The sequence below is a fragment of the Ixodes scapularis genome, unplaced genomic scaffold, assembly GCF_016920785.2.
Source record: "Ixodes scapularis isolate PalLabHiFi unplaced genomic scaffold, ASM1692078v2 PGA_scaffold3__209_contigs__length_174095766, whole genome shotgun sequence".
Lineage (NCBI taxonomy): Eukaryota > Metazoa > Arthropoda > Arachnida > Ixodida > Ixodidae > Ixodes > Ixodes scapularis.
The window spans coordinates 161,439,358-161,460,863 of NW_024609868.1; the positions used below are offsets into that span (position 1 = coordinate 161,439,358).

At 45.3% G+C, this 21,506-nt stretch overlaps 2 protein-coding genes across 3 annotated transcripts; one reads left to right on the plus strand and one right to left on the minus strand.

Annotated features, from left to right (window-relative positions):
- Positions 1-802: 802 nt before the first annotated feature.
- On the plus strand, positions 803-19,620 carry LOC120840368 (sterile alpha motif domain-containing protein 3-like). 2 transcript variants are annotated; one of them, XM_040210866.3, is made up of 10 exons: positions 803-1,297; positions 3,398-3,526; positions 6,902-7,032; positions 7,971-8,120; positions 8,960-9,047; positions 9,766-9,924; positions 12,616-12,828; positions 16,316-16,487; positions 17,521-17,606; positions 19,250-19,620. In XM_040210866.3, exons 1-10 carry the CDS (start codon positions 1,145-1,147, stop codon positions 19,538-19,540), a joined length of 1,572 nt encoding a protein of 523 aa, XP_040066800.1. In that variant the 5' UTR covers positions 803-1,144; the 3' UTR covers positions 19,541-19,620. The 2 variants fall into 2 exon arrangements, with proteins under 2 accessions (XP_040066800.1, XP_040066804.1); XM_040210870.2 differs by lacking the exon at positions 9,766-9,924.
- Positions 19,621-19,784: 164 nt separating this feature from the next.
- LOC120840378 lies at positions 19,785-20,476 on the minus strand. The gene is made up of 2 exons (XM_040210878.1): positions 20,343-20,476; positions 19,785-20,068 (listed from the first exon to the last, which is right to left on the minus strand). Exons 1-2 carry the CDS (start codon positions 20,458-20,460, stop codon positions 19,866-19,868), a joined length of 321 nt encoding a protein of 106 aa, XP_040066812.1. The 5' UTR covers positions 20,461-20,476; the 3' UTR covers positions 19,785-19,865.
- Between the last annotated feature and the right edge of the window lie 1,030 nt (positions 20,477-21,506).

Below are 21,506 nucleotides of genomic sequence, written 5' to 3' on the forward strand. Positions count from 1 at the left end.
TGTCCTGACCCCCCTCTTGAATTCTGCATGTGTAAAATTTAGGGCGTGAAACGAGGGAGAGGGGGGGGGGGTCCTAAACATGTGGTGCGCTGACCAACACCTGACCCCCCCCTCAGGAAATTCCTGCATCCGCCCCTGGTTGGGAGTCCTCGTCGTTTTTTTTTTTCTATTTCTCTCCTATGTTCGCGCAGGTGGCAGTTGAGGCCGCGCCAAGAGGCACGCGGCCCCTTTCGTTCCCTGCGCGGTCGGACGGGTGTATTCCGTGCCCTTCTCGTGCGGGGCAGAGTACATCGTACAGACGGGCCGCTGCCTCAACGACCGCCTGCGCGAACATGAGAGAGAAATAGAAAAAAACGAGGGGGACTCCCAACACCCCATGGTCCATCACCTCAAGGTTTGCGCTCCATGTGCCCCCGAGTTCCCGTCCGCGCGTGTTCTGGGGGCCAACAAGAACCGCTACGGGCGCGAGATCGTGGAGGCGTACCCCATAAAAGAGGCGCCGAAGAACATTTCCTCGGCCTCGCTGTCGCTGTCGGAGAGAGAGGTGACATTCCTTAGACCGGAGTTGCCGTCCTTGGCGGGCCGGGCGAGTGGTCCCTACTCCTGAGAGGGAAATCGGGATGCCTCCTTCCTCCCCCTCCTTCCCGCTGTCTCTGCGCTTTACCGCTTTACTTTCCCCGAGTTTTCTCCCGGGGCCTTGTCTTGTCCGCCCCCTTCCCCTTCCCCCTCCTTTTAACTTTCCCTCTCCTGTAGTGGAACTCCGAAGGAGAAGCGTCCGGCAATAAATCATTTGTTTGTTGAAAATTGAAAGATGGTGTTCTCCCGTCCCCTGTCTTTACGAATAGTAAAGTGTTTTTGTTTAAATTCTTAGTTTTGGCGCGGTTTGTTCCTCAAGTATTTTCCGGAATATATTGTGTGCTTAAGCTACACTAGGTGGCGCAAGCTGCCACATATACACCATTAACCATCGGTTCAGCCATCTATCCACCCACAGCCTTCACCCACTTATCGTTCCTTTGTTCTGTTTGGCGCGTTACTTGCGGTGGTGACGAATGACGGTTGGCGAGTTTACCGAGTTGACGAGCCAAACGAATGTCAGTATTTTCGCGCCTAGCTGCTCGCGTGGCTTTAGCAGCGTTCGACAATGCCGCCCGTGCGGTGTCTGGTCACCGTGCCTCACCTAAAGGCTGCCAGGTCTTTCAAGCTCGAGGATGGATCGGTAAACTCTTTGAAACATGCGGTGGCTACGTGCCCCGTTCTTGGGAACTCCATCAAACTGTCTTCTGTCAGGTTTCAGGCAAGTGCCTCGTTTCTGTTGACATTTTCCCCGTGCTCGAACTGTAGCAGGTCACAGTAAGCTAAGTAAACGAAGGATAGAGAAGACACCGAACTGCGAAGCTGTGAACCACCTAATCCAGAAAAAAATATCGAAGTGATAAGATTTTAACCGCCTAAACCACCGTCATCTTCGAATCTATCTTGGAAAGGGTACATGTTATATGAGGAAATGACGTTTTAGCGCGAAGAGTAAAGTATAGACCGCATGAAAGCGATTTGGCGAGTGACGAGGCAAGCGTCGGTGAACCCGCTTCGCTGTCGCTCGGTCACTCGCGCGACGAGGCAATCCGCATGAAAGCAACGGGAGCAAGCGACATTGTAATCCAAAAGGAAGTGTCTAGAGTTCCGTCCAGGCGGAACGATGGTCGCCACTAAAGTAACGTCCAAGTTGGGTCTCGTATAAAGCAAATGTTGAAGGCTAGTTTCTGAAGGAGTAAAGCTATACGCACTCCGGAGTGCGCTTCGGACGGAAATGGCTACACGCACTCTGCGGAGAGCTCATGCCGCTCGGGTCACCCTTTTCGAATGGCACGTGTATCGCTGGGGAGCCCGCCTGCGTTCCCCCCGCTTCGCGGCGACAGTGTGAGGCTGCTAATTACAAAACGTAACCAGTACACGCCGCTTCGCGGCGTCCAGCCGGCAACCCAAGCCCCGCTGTCCCCGATCGCATCAGGAAAGGGAGTCCCGTACCATTTAGTTTTGCGAAGTTTCGTCGGCAACGAATCTTTTAGTGTTCACCGGGAAAAAAAAAAAAAAAAAAAAAAAAAAAAAAAAAAAAAAAAAAAAAAAGTAAATATTGCCAAATGCTTCGACAAAACAAAATGTTTGAGAAAACGAAACAAAAAGAAAGTGGGACCACCGCGGATCGAACCCACGTCCACTAGCGTACGAAGCTGACACCTTAACCACTACGCTATGCCACCGCTTAAAAGAATGAGTTGTTGTGACTATTCCTTTTATATGAGACTAGCGGAGTGCGTATAGCCATTTCCGTTTGAAGTGCACTCCGGAGTCCGTAGGCTTTATCCTTTCTGAAGTGGTGGTGTAGTGTAGTGGAAAGGTGTCTGCCTTACACGCAGCGGGCCCGGGTTCGAACCGCAGTGTGGGTTTACTTCTTTTTTTTTCTTCTCGATTTTTTTTTTGTCGGTATTTACATTTCTCTTTTACAATTATCTCTGAAAGACATGAAGGCATGTTGTCGACGAAACTTCGCTGAACTAAATGGCCGGAGGTGCAATAGGGCATAGCGGGTTTGGGTTGCTGGCTGGGCGGCGTGTACGGAGGGCTAAGTGGGTTAATAGGGAGTTTTCATAGACCGTTTTCGCCGTCCCGCAATGCCCTACGCAGCTTGCTATGATGTCGGAACTCTACAGTCAAGGGCATGGGCGCACAGGCGCAGTAGCGGCTTCTTCGTTGCAGAGGGCTTAGCGGTGAACGAAACATGGTCTACGAAAACTCCCTCTTAGTTTTGTAATTAGCAGCCGCATACTGTCGCCGCGAAGCGGCGTGAATGCAGGGGAGGGGGGGGGGGGGGTGTTAACGAGCCCCCCAATGATACACGCGCCGTCGGAAAAGGGTGACCCAAATGGCACGAGCTCTAGCTCCGCGTTCCAGACGGAACTCTAGTAGCAGCTATCGTTCCGTCTGGAACGCTAGCCACACCGTACGTCCAAATCGCCGCCTTCCCTAGGTTCACAGGGGCGAGAGAGGAGGGTGGGGGAGAAGGTTAGGCATATCCATTTCAGTGCTCTGTCTGGACGTAACGCTAGCCACAGCGTTGGACGTAACGCTAGACACCTCTTTTTTTTTTACTTTTTTTTTGTAGGGCATTTGACAATATTTACAGTAAGCTCTCCACGTCGTGCGTATGGCCATTTCCGGTCAACGTGCACGAGCTCGTGCCTATAGCCTTTACTCTTCATTGAATAGGACTGATTTGAGCCAGCACATATGAGAACTGAAAAGAAGCTAAGTGCCTCTGGAGCTGATTTACTAACTATATAAAAATATTTTTGGGTTAGATATATGTGAAGCTAGTCCATGCGCATACATTTTACAGATGCTGGATTTGGTATTTGAAGAATACACTGACCTTGCTGCGGACGACGAAATACATGACATGGCTAAAATCACTCTCCTGCCCATTGTAACTGTCCCAGAGGGTGGGCCAGGCTCATCTTCCACTCAGGTATTTGGTTTTGCAACAAGTTCAAGGTATATCAAGCATTAATGAAAAAAAAAAAAAAGAAACGGTTTATTACTAGGAATATAATCACAACTGTGATAGGCTGTGTCTATACGAGCGTTTTTTTAATTTTTTATTCTTTAAAAATTTTTTAATGGTGATAGCTATGTTAATGCCGCCTTCACTGTATGTTTGTGGAGCTTGGTGCCTGATTATGATTGGTAGAAAAGCGTCCTGTCACTTCTGTACGTCCGTCACTATCCAGCAAGTGTGACGCCGGCGCCTCCAGCAGACACGCTGTCTGTCGAGATAGTGGCGAAGGGCATGAAACACGGGCGTCACTTTTTTTTTTGCATCATAATCAGGTGCACCTTTCAGCGTGTGGTTTTGAGTTAAGCAAAAAAAGGAAAAATTAACAGATGAATATCTCAAAGCCTGTTGCTTTTTCGGGAACCGTGTCAATTGGGTTGGCTTTTATTAATGGCCACCTTTAAAACTACAATAGACCCTTTCCGGAATTCAGTCTGGCCACTTTGATCACTATCATCATCATCTGAAAACGCCATATGTGCTACACTAATGGCGGACTTCTGTTTACTGATGAAGGAAGTTGAAGATGCTCCTGAGCATCTTCATCTTCAGACCATCAGGGCTAGGGTGACCAGACGTCCCGTTTTGGCCGGGACAGTCCCGTTTTTCAGGTCCATTTCTGCCGTCCCGTCTTTTTATCCCAATATAGAATCATGTCCCGTTTTCGCAGAAGTACATAGTTTCAAAATTGGCACCAAGCGAGTAGAAGCAAACTGCAACTATGCCTATTCGTTGCAAGTATATTTTACAAAACTAACCGTAGGTACTTTACAATATTTACCCAGAGAGTAAAATTTAGGACTGTTCTTGCCCACAAACACTTTTTCTTTCGCGAGGACGGTAGAAATATTTTTTTTTAGTTACTGGATATAGCACGGATGTAGAATCATGTAGGAATAGCACGCATGTAGAATTTAATTACATTTTTTCTCAAACTTTAGTACCCCCCCCCCCCCCCCCCCCCCCCTTTACCGCTGGGATGTCCCGTTTTCTACCTTGAGGAATATGGTCACCCTACTCAGGGCCTGAGGACATTGCAGAGGGGAGTGTGTTACAAGGAGACATCAAAAGCAAACAAACAACAATCAAAAGCAAACAAACGACAATCTTAAGAATGAAAAAAATACATAATAATGAAATGCTAAAAGTTAACACTGTTAAGGCATCGTTTAGAAGCGATGGAATCGGATATGGATGCCACAGATGCTGGAAGGTGATTCCATAAGACCGTCGTCTGAGGTATAAATAAATTATAAAAAGTTGTAGTGTTACATTGAGGAATGCCCATCTGTGGATGGTCAAGAAATTATGATATGTAAAGAGGTGTCAGTAACTTGTCACATAGCAGAGGATTATAGTAATAAATTTTGTGGAACAGACACACTGTTAAGATTTCCACGTAATGCAAGGTTAGGTAGGTTCAAACTTATTTTCATTGATGTTACACTGGCAGTGCAGTGATAATTAGCAAGGATGAAACAAACAGATCTGTTCTGAATTGCTTCAAAAGCCAATATCAACACGTTAATGCCAGGGTTCCCAATTCAAGAGGCATATTCCAGCTTAGAGCGCACGAGCGTTTTGTAAAGAAGCACCTTGAGAGATAAGGGAACTGATGAGAAGTTCAGTGTGATTGTTCGCCTGCACTCAAGCACGTAGACCAAAGTATAGGGTGGTCCAAGTCACCAGGATCGATATAAAATGGATCATAGAAATCGACACCTGCACGTAGCAATCTAGACTTTTTGTCAGAGGTGTATTTCACATGTCGCTTTCCTTTTGTAAAATTAGAAAGCGTAGCTCTCTTTCTGTAAAAAATAAGGCCAAGAAACTTGCCAGGGTCTACGGCGGACAGTGACGCAGACGACAGGGGTCTAGTAGCAAGGTGTGTTTGGCGTTCGTATAGATTGATGGGCTACCTCCTTACTGCGACGGCTTGCGACCAAGGTTTTATAAAATGAAGATAATCTTTTTCAAATGTACCTTCGGTTAAAAAATAAATGCGGGCAATAAAAGCAGAACTTAAAGTAAAAAAAAATGTGTCTGCATAACGACAGCGCTTTTGCTGCCAACGTGTCGTCTGCTAGCTTTAGCTGGTCGGCTGCACCGTCGGACGCTGCTCCCGATGCCATCTATGAATACGATCGCCAAACACGCCCTGCTACTGGGCTTGGTCGTCTGGGTCGTTGCCTGCCGTTAACCCTGGCAATTTTCTTGGTCCTATTTTTTGTAATTTTACAAAAAAAAATTGACCCGTGAAATAGATCTTTGACGAAAGGTTTAGATTGCTACGTGCAGGCGCCTGTTTTTATGGTCCATTTTAGATCGATCCTGGTGACTTGGACCACCCTATATATAGAGTATTGCATCGGGCACATAGGGTTTTGTCGAGGGGGGGGACCGCCCATGTCAAAATGGCATAGATGGGGGAGGGGGAGCGGGCAGGGAGAGGAGGTCCCAGCAAAACTGAGGATTTGGGGCTATGTGCTCGTATTGTATATGCAAGTACAGTTGCTGGTGGTGTGAGCTGGAATATGCAAGCGGTGACCGGGCTGCGCAGACCACATAGCCGCAGCAAGTGACTGGCCACAGCCTGGTCGTCACTCATGCTTTCCTGCTTATATCGCTTGCTAATGTATGTATCGAGGTCCTCGTTAGATAAACTTTGTTTCGTGTTAGTACTGGATACCAGAGCAGTTTGAGTGTTGCATTAGAAGGAGGGGGCCAGTCAGGGCCATGTCTTTTTCAAAGTGATATGGCTTGCATGCTCTACTGGACGGTGTTGCACTGTACTCCGCATATTATTCTTAGCATTGAACAGCATCTCTGTTTGACACTATGTGAAATTGCATGCTGTGCATGTTTGCATCTACCGAAGAGCTTAAGCTTCAAATTCGGGCTCAGATTATGAGCCACGAACCAAGAATACGGTGCCGAATTTCTGTATTATTGAAGACGAGCGTATTGGTGAAGGTTCATATCCACACACGAAAGGATAAGAAACGGAAGGTGGACAGGGCCGAAATAGGACCTCTGGAAAGATATCTTGGTTTGTTCTTGTCCACTGCGTTTTTTATTCTTTCATGTGTGCATATGAAAATTTTGTACATTACGATTTATACTGAATTCCTGAAACGGCGAGCATCTAGCGGCATTTATTAGTAATAAATACACCAAACCTTACTTATAGCATGTAAAGTACAAACCGTTATATCATTAAAACAGCCTGCTGGGGTCCTTAACACAAATCCAGTAACTTTACACTGCAGGGATTTCCTTTCGTTTTAGGAGGAGGCTTCATTGGAGACGGTGCGCACTGAAAACTGTGAAACCGCCCAAAGAGAGAGCTTGCCAGATGAAACTTCTCCAGATGACTCCTCTCCAGATGTACCATTGGTAGGCATCGAGCCCTTTGAGCTGTAAGTGTGTTTTAATGGTTGCGACTATAGAGGCTATGTTGTGATACAAGGCAGCCTCGAAATGCTTCTATTCCGCTGTCACTATAGAACGGCGGACAAAGTGGCATCAATGGAAACGCTCATACCAGCTGCACTAGCGTCTCACCGGGTGCCTACCGTACATGTGCGCTTTGCTTAGGGTGGTGACATCTAGCCATTTTGGTTCGCGTCTTTTTATTTATTGTTTGCTTGGATCACATGTCGGCAAGTAGCTTTACCTGCGCGGTGCCGTTTTGTTTCATCTACTTCTTTGACGCATCTCACGTACATGGACCATTGTGTTCTGCTGCGTTCCCTGGGCAATGGAGGAACCAGGCACGTATCCAGGGGGGCCCATGGGGCCCGGCCCCCTCCCCCCCCCCCCCCCCCCCCCCAATATCTTCCATTTTGCTGGGGCCTCCTCTCCCTCCTCCCCCTCATACAGCATTTGGCCTCTGCCCCCCCCCCCCCTTCCCTCCCTCCCTCCCTCTTCCGAAACAAGACCCTGGCTAAGTGCCTGGGAGGAACACGGGCGCTTCACAAGACTGATGCACGCATGTGTCCTCACCACATGCAGTTTATTCAGGGAACACAGCTGATAGCTCAGGTGGTAAAGCACTTGGCTCACACACAGTAGGCCCATAGTTCGATCCCTGGCAGCGGCAAAGTGTAACAAATGTTTTAGAGCATTCATCAATATCGACGACGGTTTCTCTACACCATCATTTCAAAGGGGGGTGAAGAGCCCATAACAGCTATCGCTTTAAAATGAGGTTGAGAAAAAGCATGTGAGACGCCTATAACATATTTATTGTATTTCTGTTTTTTTTTGTTTTTTTATATGCTTCTACATAGCAACATTTTTTTTCTTTTTTTTTTTTAATAATCATTTTCTTATAAAATAATTGCACTATTTTTAGGCCTTCGTGTTCAGACGACGATGGGAACACCTTCATTTTCCCCAAGCTTGGAGCTCTCCATGATACGATCATCTCTGGCAAACCTCTGACATCTTCATCATTCCGAAAGATTGTGGAGCTCCTCTTTCGTGCAATGGTGAACATAACAGTGTAAGTAAGGTGGTCTCAAAATTCGGACTTATTCCTAGCTTCATCATTTCCAGTTCCTTTCATGGGTGACTTCTTTGTGGGCACCGGTCAACCTTTGGCTTGCTGTATCTTTCTGTATCCAGCTAAACCTATGTCTTAAATCACAGTATCGAAGCAGGTGAAACTGATTTTTGCAATATATTTGAAGTGGGTTTAATCCCTCTAACCCTCCTTGTATACAAAAAAAAAAAAAGTAATTCGGAAAAAAAGCTAGGTTGCTTCTTTCTGGTCCTTATCTTGCCAAATTTTGTGCAGTGGTAAACATAGTAGATTGATGGCTTATTTGCGTTGTTTCACAAGTGCATCTTTGTGCTGAATTTTAGGCTTCTTGGTCGAGACCGCTGCGCCAAAAATGAAATTAGTCAGTTCAGGCTAGAGAAATGTTTGGTTAGTTAGGTCACTTCTTGTCATTTGCTAGAAGCAATCCATGCCCTCGCTGTATTTACAGGTGTATGTGTTGCTGGTGTGTAAAATTAATGGAAGCTTTAAGTAACTTGCTCGTTTTCCTTCAATAGGACAACATGTCTCTTTGTCGAAATTCATATTACAAGAATTTGCTAAGCGGAAAATGTGTAGATATTCCTTTTTTTTTTTAAATATCTGAAAATTTGGTGCGACTAGTTATAATCGATTGGGGGTCATTGGCATGTTTAAAACATTGATGCACTGTGTACCATCTGAACAATACCTTGCATCTTCCTCGCGTAGGCTCAGTCTGCATACGGGACCTATTGATTCACAATGTGGGTTATAATATTAGAGATTGTTGAGCCATAAGAATGGGCACGACTTTTCTGCAGGTTCCCATCTCAGCACTTTTACTCCAAGGTCACTCAGCTACTAACTGACAAGTACCCTCAGCTCCAAGATGTTATAGGAACTGGATCAGTAAGCACATTTCTTTTGCACGTTTATAATAATAGCTGCGATCAATTCTTAGCATTGGTGCTTCTATACATCTTTCCAAAAAACGCTCCTAGGCCGCCGCCATGTTGCTGATGCTGATGCAGCTGGCCCTCTATCAGCTAGAAATTTTCTGCCACCCTCTTGGACTGTGAACACCCGCTCAGTGCGGTTCTCTACCTGTTTTGGCGGTTTTGCATTCAACGTTTTCTCGCCCCTCTTGAAAGTTCCCACTTAATTTTTTTTATGAGTGCTGCATACCCTTTCTGTGTTATCTTCCATTGTGATATATAAGACTGGTAAGTGCCTGCCATTCAAGCTTTTCTGCTCGACATTCATGGGAAACGAAGGAAGTGATGGACGTCGAACTGCCCTCAACGCGATTTTGCAAACCTTCTTCTCCCCCCTCCCAGAGATAATCCGCATAGAATCCTCGGTCATCTCCAAAAATAGTTGTCTGGGTTGGGGTGGGAAACGGGTCAGTCGCGTTTGTTCCTTTACCTTGGTGCTTTAGTGAAAAAGAAAGCTCTCCCCAGCTCAAAGGTGAAAAGAGTATAGCTGGACGCCATAATTTCATTCCTTGGCGCAGGAACGATTCCCTTGGTAGGCTCCCAATAACTGATATCGCAGCAAAAATGCTATGGCTGGACCTAAATTTAAATTTAGATAGTTGTTCAAGCTGTGGTATTTCTTTATTTTACAGGACTCGTGGAGAGTAGCACTGCGGTACAAGTTCAAAAATGAAAGACGTCGCCTTTCAGACGACGTCCGGGTTGCTGAAAACCGTGCAAAATTTGGATCAAAAAGACCAAATGATGGAGGTGCAGCCACACAGCTGAAGCGGCAAAAAAAGATTAAGCTGGTGAGGGGCAATGTTTAAACTTTCCGGGATAAACTTGGAAGATCAAAAATTGCTGATGTGGTTCGGATGCGGATATCGTGTCTGCATAGTGGATGATCAAATTGTTATCTACGCATGGTTTTCTTTCTACTCATCAGTGTCTGCCTTAGAAATCAACGAAACGCTTCCATCAACCAGATAACGCGAATCGGGAAAACTACAATGGTTTATCCCGTCTCCGCGAGTAGGTGGAAGCATGAAATGCTTTCGAGTGGAAAGGATTCGGAAAGATGATGATGGCAGGGAGCTCGATTCATTCCGATTCGATGGTTGGCATTCACTGGAAGCTCACCTGAGATTGGAGCTCACCTGGAAGCTCTCAAGATCCCAGGCGAGCTTCCATTAAGTGTCAATCAGTGATTTGGAACCAGTGGAGCCTCCTGCAATCGTCCTTCTTCTTGGGTCCTTGTCTCACAATGTCCATAAGATCTGAGAACATGCAGCACTCTAATGAGCAGAAAGAGTACTACCCTTGTCGCACTATGGTTTTCGAGATCACTGGCACGTAAAGCTCCTTGCACATCGCCAAAGAGCTTTGCACATGAGCAATCTTCAAGACTTCGTTAACACTACAATTTCTTCCTGTTGTGCGACGGCCATGTTCAGTAGCATACTTGAAAACCTTAATCTTCAAACCGCATGTTAGCTAATGTATGAAACCATCGTGGAAACCCCACGATCGTGCTGTTGGGGCAACCATAAGCTATAGACATTTGCAGAAAAAGCTCTCTGGCCGCCGCCATTTTGCGAACCAAGCGGCCCCTACCAGCCATAAATTTCTGCCACCTGCCTGAGCTGTGGAAACCCGGTCAGCATGACTCCCCAGCTGCATTGTGCATTCAGAGTTCGCCAACTTTTCTTGGAAATTTTTACTTTATTTGCCTGTTTAGGATGCTTACCCTTTGTGTGCTATCATGCACTGTGAGAACCAGGGAATACCAGGGCTCATAGCCTGCTCGGCCTTCGCAGGAAACAAACGAAGAGAGTGAACGTCAAGCAACTCGCGAGTCGTGACGGAGGCAGTTCGACATTCTTGAAGGATTATTTCCGTTGAGATAATCTCCAGAAAGCCTTCCCGACTTGTGTTCCGAGTCTTCGCGAAAAATAGCTGATAGGGTCGGGTCCGGAGTGTTTGCTTTGAAGCTGTGCAAAAAAGCAGCTCTCTTCTACATGTGCCCAAAACACGCCGGATTCCGTCTGATCGTCGTGAAGTTACTATCGTCGACACTGTTTATTGGATATGCTGTGTTATTTGAGACCTTTCTCAAATCCTGTTCGGATAACGCGGCATTGTGGGGTACGTACAATATATGTTGTTCGATTGATGAGACTCGTTGAATTTCATTTTGTGGGCGAGTAAATCTATGCAGTTTGAATATCCTGTGCGGTCAAATATTTTTGACGGTTAAGATCTTTGTAGATTGACAAGGCGGAGTGTATGGTGCCGTAAAAAGATCAACATAAAATAAAACAAACATCCCAGTTGCATTCGTTCTGTCGCTCACGGACTCACCAAAACAGCTTTCGTTGCTTTGTTTTTGTTCTCAAAAATAGTACAGAGCATTCTTAAAAACCCCGAGAAATTCTATTTGCCATAGAATACAAAAGAAAAATAGAACACGGCAATTTAGCCTCCACCAGCGTCCGAAAGTGTGCCCACGCAGGCTGCCACAGCCCACTGACGAGAAACTCCACAGCTCAGCGCAGTCTGGCAACACTGACTTATCCTCTCAAAACCAGGGATGCCTGCTGTAAATCGCTTCGTTCGAGACTGCCGCTTGAAAGGTCTATAGGCAACTTTCAAAAATCCTGCCATGCAACATTGCATGCGTTGCACGCTCGGAACAGTTGGCTGCGAAGCTGAGTGACATGGTTTCAGTCGAACAGGCGTTGTCTCTGCTTGCGCGACGAAACATGTGCAATCGCAAGTATGCTGAAGTTTCTCTCGCGTAAAACATCAACCAAGGCACCTGCAATTTTTTTGCTTAAAACCTGGCATGCTCGAAACCAATAAAATAGTGGCCAGTGTTTTTTTAATTGCTTGGCGACATTTATGGTATTTTACACTTGTGGGATGTCTCAGTTGTGAAAATGAAGTAGCGAGTTCCATTATGACACAATAATCATGGCAAATATCTGAAGCCGGAACTAAATGGCCCGCTAGTACCCGGAATTCATTTCTTGGCATCTCCTCACCAGGGGCCGCCCCGATTCGGAAAAAAGCTTATTGCAAAATGGCGGAAGGTTCATTTCTTCCCACGACCCCGGCTTGGCTTGGCCACCTGGAGATGGAGGTCGTTCCTTCCCATGATCGTCTAGCTGTTTATCGCTCAAAGTGGCGCATAAAAAAATTTGAACGTTCCCACCTCGTGATACAAAGTTGGGGGTGCATTTATTGAGCAAGGTGCAAGGAAATATGTTATATATTTTTATCTGGACTGTTTCCTTTTTTATATTGTGTGTTTTCTACTGTTTGTGCTCCCGTAGGGTAATGCCTTGGGCAATGTTAGGTCAAATGATTGAATTCAATTTTACCTTATCAGAAATTTTGGCATGCTAAGAGCATCAAGCACTAAAAAGGTAGTCAGTTGTTGTCCTTCTGTTAATGAATATTCATGTCTAAATCGCGCCCTTTCGATCATGCCTCTCAAGAACATCACTGCTTCGGCTTTGGCTGGAGAGGACGAAGCCAGCCTGATCGCCCATGAGGAATGGCTTATACGAGAAGGACGAAAGGCAGCTCCTGATGAAAAAGGAATCCATGAAAGGATGACTCTCACTGCGAGGAAGAGGCTCTCTGACATGGCACAAATGGGCATTGATGCTGTTAGGACAAGGTACCCATACCTGATGGACTCTCAGCGAGTGAGTCATTGCTGCTACTCTTCCGCTTTATTGAATACGAAGGTGTTGTTGACTTTTTTTTTGTACTCTTGTTTGAATACAGAAACTCTTATTGAAGGGACACTGACAGGGTGTTTATGCTCGCCGATGTTTTTAGTTGTACATGGCTTATGAGAACCCAACTGCCCAGAACAGAATTTGAGGCTCAAAATTCAGTTTCTTTCCGCCCGAGGACCGCCACGAGAACTGGCCGGTTCGAGTTGCGCTCTCTCTCTCTTTGTGATCACGGGCTGTTTTCTAAGGTTTAGACACAACCACCAAATTTAATCAAAGTCGTGGGTCATTGAAGGCACACAGTCAATATTAAAAATAGCAAAAAGATGAAACCCTTTTTTTGTGACTTCTAAAAAGCTGTTAATAAGATTATTGAGGAAAAAAAAAAGTTGCACAGAGAACCGGACGCATTCTGTGCATTTCCTCGTTCAATAGCCCTTTTGCGAAATCCCCCAAGCGCCCTGGCCCGCGCGCGAGGAATTGTGGGAGAGACTGTCCCTGGCCTGGCCACTCTGCCTTGAGATCGCATTGCCTCGTCGCTCGTCTCCTCATAATCTTGTTTTTTGATTTCATTACCTATTTTTATATGTTCAAGTGTATATTTATTGGTTCTAAGTGTTTCTATTTTCTTCTGTGCGCAGTATTTTTTGCATATATATAGTTTTTGTCTTTATTATGCCTTTTTCGACGGGAGTGCTGACGAACAACAGGCCGCTTCGCGTGTCGTTCTCCGGGTGAGTGTTATCGTTGCTACTGGTTCCTGTCGTGCTGTTAGCTGTTCATTTTGGTTCACTTGACCCGCGTGCAGTCGTGAGGAGCCGTTTATGAACACCCACGCAGATGTCATAGGGGTAGGCAGACTCTAAATCAAGAATTGCGACGCGAGAGCAGAGTGCGCTGTGATTTAGCCGCCCGCGCCTGCTCCGTTGACTCGCAGTGCAGCGTATGCCTTCGGGTGCCGCTTGCTTGACCAAGATACAGCAAGCTGCTTTGTCGCTGCGAACCATTTGTCCGAATGTTTGCAAAGCTGAGGCATATGCAACGCTGTGGCGTTTGACAATTGCGCGCTGCGGTGCGATCCCTTTGCAAATGCCGACGGCTCAATGTCGCGGCTTGAATGTGCCTATGGCATGCCTTCATAATCTTTCTTTTAAGCGGTTGTCATTTGCCAACGCCCTTTTTCAAGTGCAGAGATAAGTTGCCGCGAATCATTTGTCCGAATGCCTGCAAAGCCGTAGCACCGTTTGTCATATCCAACGCTGCGGTGCCTGACAAACTGCGCTCAGCGGCGCGAGCCCTTCGCAAGCGCCGGGCGGCCCAACATCGCGGCTTGTGTGCGCTTATAGTATGCCTTCTTAAACTACTTGCTAAGCGGTTGTCAGTTAAAAGCACCCCTTTTCAAGTGCAGAGGTGTGCTGTCTCCCAGGCAGTCATCTTGAAACTCGTAGTTCCTTCGATAATTTTATTTCTCTAGTCAAGATGTCAGCTCAAGGTATTTTATTTCTTTAGGTCACCTTCAGCAGTAACATGCCCTCATAGTACAGTTTGCTGTGTGCCAGGCTGTACAAACAGTACTGCCGGCGGACGGCATGTTTCCTGGCACTGCTTCCCAAAAGACAGCGTCCTGCGAAGCGTTTGGGTGAAGACAACTGCGTGCAGTTGTGAGGCGCTGCAAAGTTGGACATGCCGAACAGTGTTACGGTTTCGCAGGCATTCAGACAAATGATTCGTGACAGCAAAGCGGCGGGCTGTATCTTACTCAAGTAAGCGGTATTGAAGGCACATGCTACAGTGCCAGTCAACTAAGCGACGCGAGAGCCGAGTGCGATTGAGCCACCTGCACTCGCTTTGTTGACTCGCACCACACTCGGCTCTCGCGTCGTGATTGTTGATTCAGAGCTCTGCCTACCCCTATGACATGGGTGCGGGTGTTCATAAACGGCTCCTCTCGACTACACCTGGGTCAAATGAACCAAAAATGAACAGCTAACAGCACGATAGGAATCAGTAGCAATGGTAGTACTCACCCGCGGAACGACACGCGAAGCGGCGTGTGCAGAAGAGAATAGAAACATTTATAAGCAATAAAAAATACAGTGGTACAGATAAAAATAGGTAATGGAAATGAAAAACCGGATTAAGAGGAGACAGGCGACAAGGCAATGCGATTTCAAGGCAGAGCAGCCAAGCGAGGGAGCCTGTTGAGTGTTAGCAACATCCTAGCTAATGCAGCGACCAACGACTTAGTTGGAAGCTATGGTTCACAGGCCAGGTTTGGAGATCCTATCAACTCTATGCCATACTGCATGAAAAGGACTCGAGGGTCCGAAAGAAAAGAGTAAGAGATTGCATGTGAAGAAGAAGGTTTGATATTTCATCAGCGTGATGTCTGTAGTACCAATTATTTCTCTGCACTCTTGCAAGACTTGCTTGGCAAGTCAATAGACATATTAAGAACTTCAGAAGCAAAGGGAAGTTAAAAAAAAATAATGTTACTAAAAAAAGAAACTTGCGTATTGTGTGTTCGTATGTTTGTTCCTAAAGCCCTTCCCACACCTTCAAGTTGTGGTAAATGGGGGATTCGGCCAACTCGCTGAAAGCCGACTCATCGACAGTCAATTCGTAGTATAGGCCAATTTGTTGTAGGACAATTCATCAAAAGGCAACTTGTCGAAAGGCAACCTGGGACTGTCATTTAACCCATTCGAGGCCGATTCCTCGAATGGGTTAAATGACGGTCCCAGGTAAAAGTTCATGGTTCCTTGTTATCTTTTGATCTAAATTTTTATTTGTGTTTGGACTAGGGATAGCGGTCTTTTTAGGTTTTAGGACAGTACCTTGAGACAAGTTTAGAAATGTAAATTTCGGGATTGTCCTTTTGCTAGTTTTCTTTATTACTTTTTGTAATGAGCCGCTGCGGACTGTTGCCGCGAAGCAGCGTGGACGGGTAGGCCAAGCAAACTCACACGTGCCACAGTGATGCACACGCGACGTAGTAACTGTCCCCCACTGCACCGTGAAAGTGGAGAAAGCTGCAAGTTGTTATCTTCGACAAGAAAGAGCGCACTGGATGTTTATTACGATACGGCGATATTACGCATTACTATAGGGCAGGATTTGCTTTAACATTTCAGGACAAAATTATATATTATGGCTTTGAAACAGCGGCGACCAGTTGGCGTCTTCGACTAATTTTTCTTCGACGATTTGCCTTATGACGATTCGGCCTATTCGACAAATGGGCTGCTGACGAGTTTACCGTCGATGAGTTGGCTTTCGGTGAGTTGGCCTAGACTCGGTAAATGGTAGTGCCAGTAAAATCTGAATTTAGGCGTTGTTTCTTGTTTCCCTTATTTAAATTAATAAACAAGTGCCAATTTCTTTGTAAATTTTATTAAAGAAATGCCGTGGCATATTTCCTGAACTTTCAATTTTTATATTTTCTTTTGTGAAGTTCGCTAAAGATTTCGAGAGGCTCACGAAGATGAACCTGGCCGACAAAGTCGCAAAAGGGATTGACAAGATCGTTCTGTTGGCCACAAAGAAGGCGATCGACTGCCAGGAGCATGTCCTACTTACACTGCAAGCAGCACCGCACATGGATCTGGGGAGGCTCAGGACACGGCGTGAGTACAGTAAGAAAACCGCTGCGCAAGGGAGGCTTTTCGACCAAGCGATAAAATACCACCATTCAATGCATGCATGGGAAAAGATAGTAAAAAAACAAACAAAAAACTTTCAGTCTTTCTCTTTTGTTGAGGAAGGAAGACTAGCGGAGCTGCACTATGGTGGGAATGAAGTAATGGCCGATCGCTAGTCGGCAAGCCAGAGTGGAAAGGTTGCGGCCATCTATGATGGTTGCTGCCGTCTCCTATATATGGCGGTAGCTGTCCAGAGTTCTGTGTCATCGGGTTATTTGAGGACTGACACGACCCTGGGGAAACTAGCCGCTAACAGCTCCACTGTAAAAAAAATAACCGAGTTTATGTGTGCAACCACGTTGGCGCATTGCTCGGCTGAGAAGTAAGCGAAACTATAGCTTTCAAAATGCGGCCTTTAGGGTGGGCTGCTTTGTGCTGGCCTCCCCTGTATTGAAAGATGGAACGTGACTGGCACTCTCGCTATCAGCGCGCTCGGAAACAATAGTGCTACGTGCTGCAATTTTGCCGCTCTGGTCGTTGGTCGCTCGTGCTAATCTTTTTCTGCTGCAGCTGTATATGCGCAGCGCCTTGGCAGAGGAGAACCCTCTGCCAAGGTGCAGGCAGCGTGGTGGAGGGCCGTAGAGGACAGACATTTGGGCTGCACACCAGTGTATGGGGAATAACTTTGGGAGTTTGTATCATACTCCCAAGGTTATTTCCCCGTGGTGATTTGAATTGTTTCATACCATTTGGTGACATGTCCAATGGCTTATCTATAATATTATGTTGCACCCATTTAGGTCGTTCTGGTGTGTTGCCTTCTTTTCTTTTAGTGGGGACAGGCTTGGCCAAGTGAACATCTTAGTATTTGTCTGAAGTTCCCTCATTGTCACTGATCCTACTGGAAGATAAGCAGAACAATGCATACATTTTTTTTCTGAAACCGTCCAGGACACGTGCAACGAAGAGTACAAAAATGTATTTGATATCTTGCACAAATGTTGTTGGTGTTTTTCAGACATCCTGACTGTTGCAACTCTGCGCATTTTGGCACTGAACGTCAAGGAGTCAACATCACTGCCCCTAATGTTCGTGCAAGAAGATGTAAGTTATTTCACTATATTTTTTCGAAAGTTGATGCTAGCAAGAACAAAGTTCCAGCCTACCTTCAATGTAGCAGGGTTAAATAAATGCTAACTAAAGAGGTTTTTTTGTTGTTTTTTGTGGGTAGAGTGTTCGTTTTTTTTTTGTTTTCACGGTATGTTTTTTCATAGTGCCCGCAGGGGCTAGAATTGGAGCCTTCTGAATACATATTAGTGACCATGTTGATGTCAAAGGAAACAAACATGTGAAATGCACATGAATACAAGTCCTGAAAAACCAATGAAGGCTGGAAGGCGGCAGGCATGCTGATCTTTCTAGGGTTTTCAATACAGAGACAGTGTAGCGTGTTAACTGGCTTCCAACAGTTCAATAGCAGCTTGTTCACCTGGCCCCTTTTGTTAATGGGGTGTCCCAAACATTAGGCCCACCAGGCCCCAAATACTTCTGTAACGCTCAAGAGATAATGGCCACCTAAATTACAGAGATATAAAGTAAAAATTTGAGGCGAACCAAGTTTCGGGTACAATGGCTGAAACGCCAAAAACCTAATAGTCTGGCTTCCAAAACACAGCCATGCTCAACGTGCCTCATGCTGGATTTTCACTGCTTCGGTTGGTGTTCGGACGGGAGAGATATGGCCAGCGACTGCACATAAAATGTAAATGTAGCTCGTGAAAATTAATTTATACAACTACATACGAGACATTGTTATGTTTGCTGTTTTCTGGAACCTTCATCTTTGGGTTTTTTTAGTGTAGAGGAGGAAGCAAAAAAATTAACATTGGCCAACGAACAAATAATAGCATGTACCATTATGGTCAGTCGGTAGCCCTGTACGGTTCATAAATGCGGGGTGGCGAGGTAAGCAGGGTGCGTCCGTGGCAGACATAGATTGTAGCACCTGAGCTGCCTGCCTTCTGTCGGTGTTTGCCCCCTTTTTTCTCCTTGAAACTTGTCTGCCCTTGGCTATGTTCGCTGATACCGATAAGAACCCATTATTGCACCCAATGAGCGCTGACGACCGATGACACTGCCTGACAAAGCGCGTCTGCGCAAACATCCCTGCTTTTTGTCTTCTCTTCCTTCTGCACGTATTGTTTCTCATCTGTGCATTTGTTGGTGTCCTCTTATCTAAACAATAACCTCAAATGTACACAGGAAGGCTGCTGTCCGCATAAAGAAACCAGGCCACTGTAAAAGTGAGATGTGATAGCAAAGCAAAAAATCACTCTCATGGTGAAAACGAACCAGTGATGCGTCAGATTTTTGGCGTGACTTTTATTTTTTTTTATCTCCAGACCTGTACTCATTTCCAACAATAAATAAGTCTAGCAGCGTATCATAATGCATCGGAAAAGTATCTCACTATTGAAATGCAAATAGGTTTCACAAATGCATCTTCATACTGAAATAGAGATACTAAAATATATCTCTAAGCTTATATCGGAATATTTTCATGTCGTGATGTTTCCCCAATTGTAATTCCTCATTCATTTTACATTGTTGCAGATGCCGGTTACTTATTTAAACATAAGCAATGCTCATGGCCTGAACTGGAGTGAATAATAGCAGTTGACAAGAGCAAACATGTTTTGGCCTTCTACATTAAAATATGTTGTGCGTTTTCCTTTTACCTAACGCAGGATGAAAACATCCCACCGACACCGTGTGTCCTGTACAGCGGGCAAGACTTAGAGGATGCAGACTTCTTTCACCTGGTTGTTGATCGTGAGAGGTTGTTCTCCGTTCCAAATGCCGAGGAGGGGCTGTGTATGTTGTTGGCAGCCTATTGGTTGTTCAGTATACAATATGAACGGAAGGCCTTCAACATGCTCGTCACTCTGGAGAGGCTTTTTCTCGGCATGAGCCACACAACTCCAAGGGCAGTGGTAATTAAATTTTTAAACAAAGTTTGCAGGCACGTGCATGGTTGAAGCAATGATTTGTGCTTCAACCACACGCGCATTAACTGCTTCGTTACGGTTCAGTTTGAGCTTTTTCTTTTTTTTTTTTTTTTTTTACGTTGTTAGTTTGCAGGCTCTGTAAAAATGAATGTCCACCCACGGGACAGTGGGGCTTTACAGTTCAAGTAAGGAAAATGAACACATATTTTATTCAACATTTTATAAGTTAATTTTTACAAAATAGGTTTTGGGAAGAATAGCAAAACTGGAGTGATACCGGCAGAGAAATGAGGCTCATTTATTGGTACGAAAATCAAAGAAGCAGTGCCAGTCAGTTTCAGTGCAGAGGTAGATTTCACAGGACGTGCAATGGTGCTGAGTTTTCTTTGAGGAGCCAGGGTTCCTGCACTGTGTAGCATTCTTGACGTCTTCTTTCTTTGGCACGTGAAGTGCCTGCGCCGTCTGGACTGGCGAGTTCGGCAGTGGCTTGACTCTCTTGCGCGGAACCTGTGGCACCGCACAAACTTTCTAAAATGGCATCAGCCTGACTTGTTAGTCCTGAAAATCGAGCACAATCAATCAAACCAATTGTTTTCACTTCGCGAGTGTTTCAGATTGGTGCGAGCAAAACATGATCATCGCGAAATTCGTGTCATAAGTTTTGGGTCCCAGCGTCTACCCACGTAGACAGTTTGACAAGGGACTACTATAACCCTTGCTAATACTGTTGAAAATATTAAGCATTAGTGACCATCTGTGAACTTTCAAGAACTCTAGAAATATAAATTAACACAGCCTCCGTTTGTGTAAATCACATAAACTGATTACATACCTTGGCGTCGCCCGTAGAACATGCGAGTGCTGCAGGTCGCCATTTTTAACAGCAAGCAACAAGTTTTCAGTGCTGTTTGCTCAACACTCCTCCAGATGGCAGCACAGACTACGTCCATGACGGTGGACAGGCGTCCTTTTCTGTGTGCAACGAAGTTTTTTTTTTTTTTTTCCTTCTTCTTACAATTCAAAACCCAATGTTTACACTGGTGGACGCAGGGTCTCAGGAGGTTATACAGGGTGTTTCACGAAAGGTGGACAAATTCAATATTGCAAAAACTGCTCGAAGGCTTGTGTCGTTTTGGCCCTGGGCTCGAGGCCTATTTAGGAAAACTTTTGAAGTCCGGGATAATTAGATTGTTAATTATTTTTGAGTAACTGACTTTTTAGTATTGTGTTTTAGGTTATGGTTTCAATTAGAAAATTGCTCAGCATCATTGAAAAACACTAGATCAACATATTACACAACAATAGAAGGCACGTGCAGCATCTTACGACTTTCTGAAAAACCTCACAAATGGGATAGGTTTTTAAGTTTCGGTTTGCTATTGGAGCGCATCTCGACCTCGACGGCACCATGCCCCGTGGAGAAATGGTGCAACCAGCCTCTGCTGCGTTGCGCAAGGACATCGCAGCAGAGGTTGCTTGCGCCATTTCTCCATGGGGCGCGGTGCAATCGGGGCCGAGATGTGCTCCAATTGCAAAACGAAACTTAAAAACCCGTCGAATTTGTACTGTTTTTCAGAAAGCCGTAAAATGCTGTGCACGCCTTCTGTTGTTGTGCAATATGTTGATCTAGTGTTTTTCAATGATGCTGAGCAATTTTCTAATTAAAACCATAACCTAAAACACAATATTAAAAAGTTAGTTACTCAAAAATAATTAACAATCTAATTATCCCGGACTTTAATCATTTTCCTAACTAGGCTCCTCGTCCAGGACCAGAATGACACAAGCCTTTTTTTTGTTGCGACCCATAGTTTTCGCAATATCGAATTTGTCCACTTTTCGTGAAACACCCTCTATGTGGATATTGCACTTTTCGCGACAGTATTATCAGGTTAATTTTTATTTTGCTTACAGAACAAATGATAGAATGTTTTATGGAGGCATGTTTTCTTTTTCTGTCTTTAAATGTATAACTTATGCCGACCTCCTGTAGGTG

Excerpts from the sequence above, each read along its gene's own strand:
- LOC120840368 (XM_040210866.3), top strand. The coding sequence starts at position 1,145 with ATGCCGCCCGTGCGGTGTCTGGTCACCGTGCCTCACCTAAAGGCTGCC. Across the intron at positions 1,298-3,397 it reads TGTCTTCTGTCAGGTTTCAG|ATGCTGGATTTGGTATTTGA; the intron begins GCAAGTGCCTCG and ends TACATTTTACAG. Across the intron at positions 9,925-12,615 it reads GGCAAAAAAAGATTAAGCTG|AACATCACTGCTTCGGCTTT; the intron begins GTGAGGGGCAAT and ends ATGCCTCTCAAG.
- LOC120840378 (XM_040210878.1), bottom strand. The coding sequence starts at position 20,460 with ATGGACGTAGTCTGTGCTGCCATCTGGAGGAGTGTTGAGCAAACAGCA. Across the intron at positions 20,069-20,342 it reads GTTCTACGGGCGACGCCAAG|GACTAACAAGTCAGGCTGAT; the intron begins GTATGTAATCAG and ends CTCGATTTTCAG.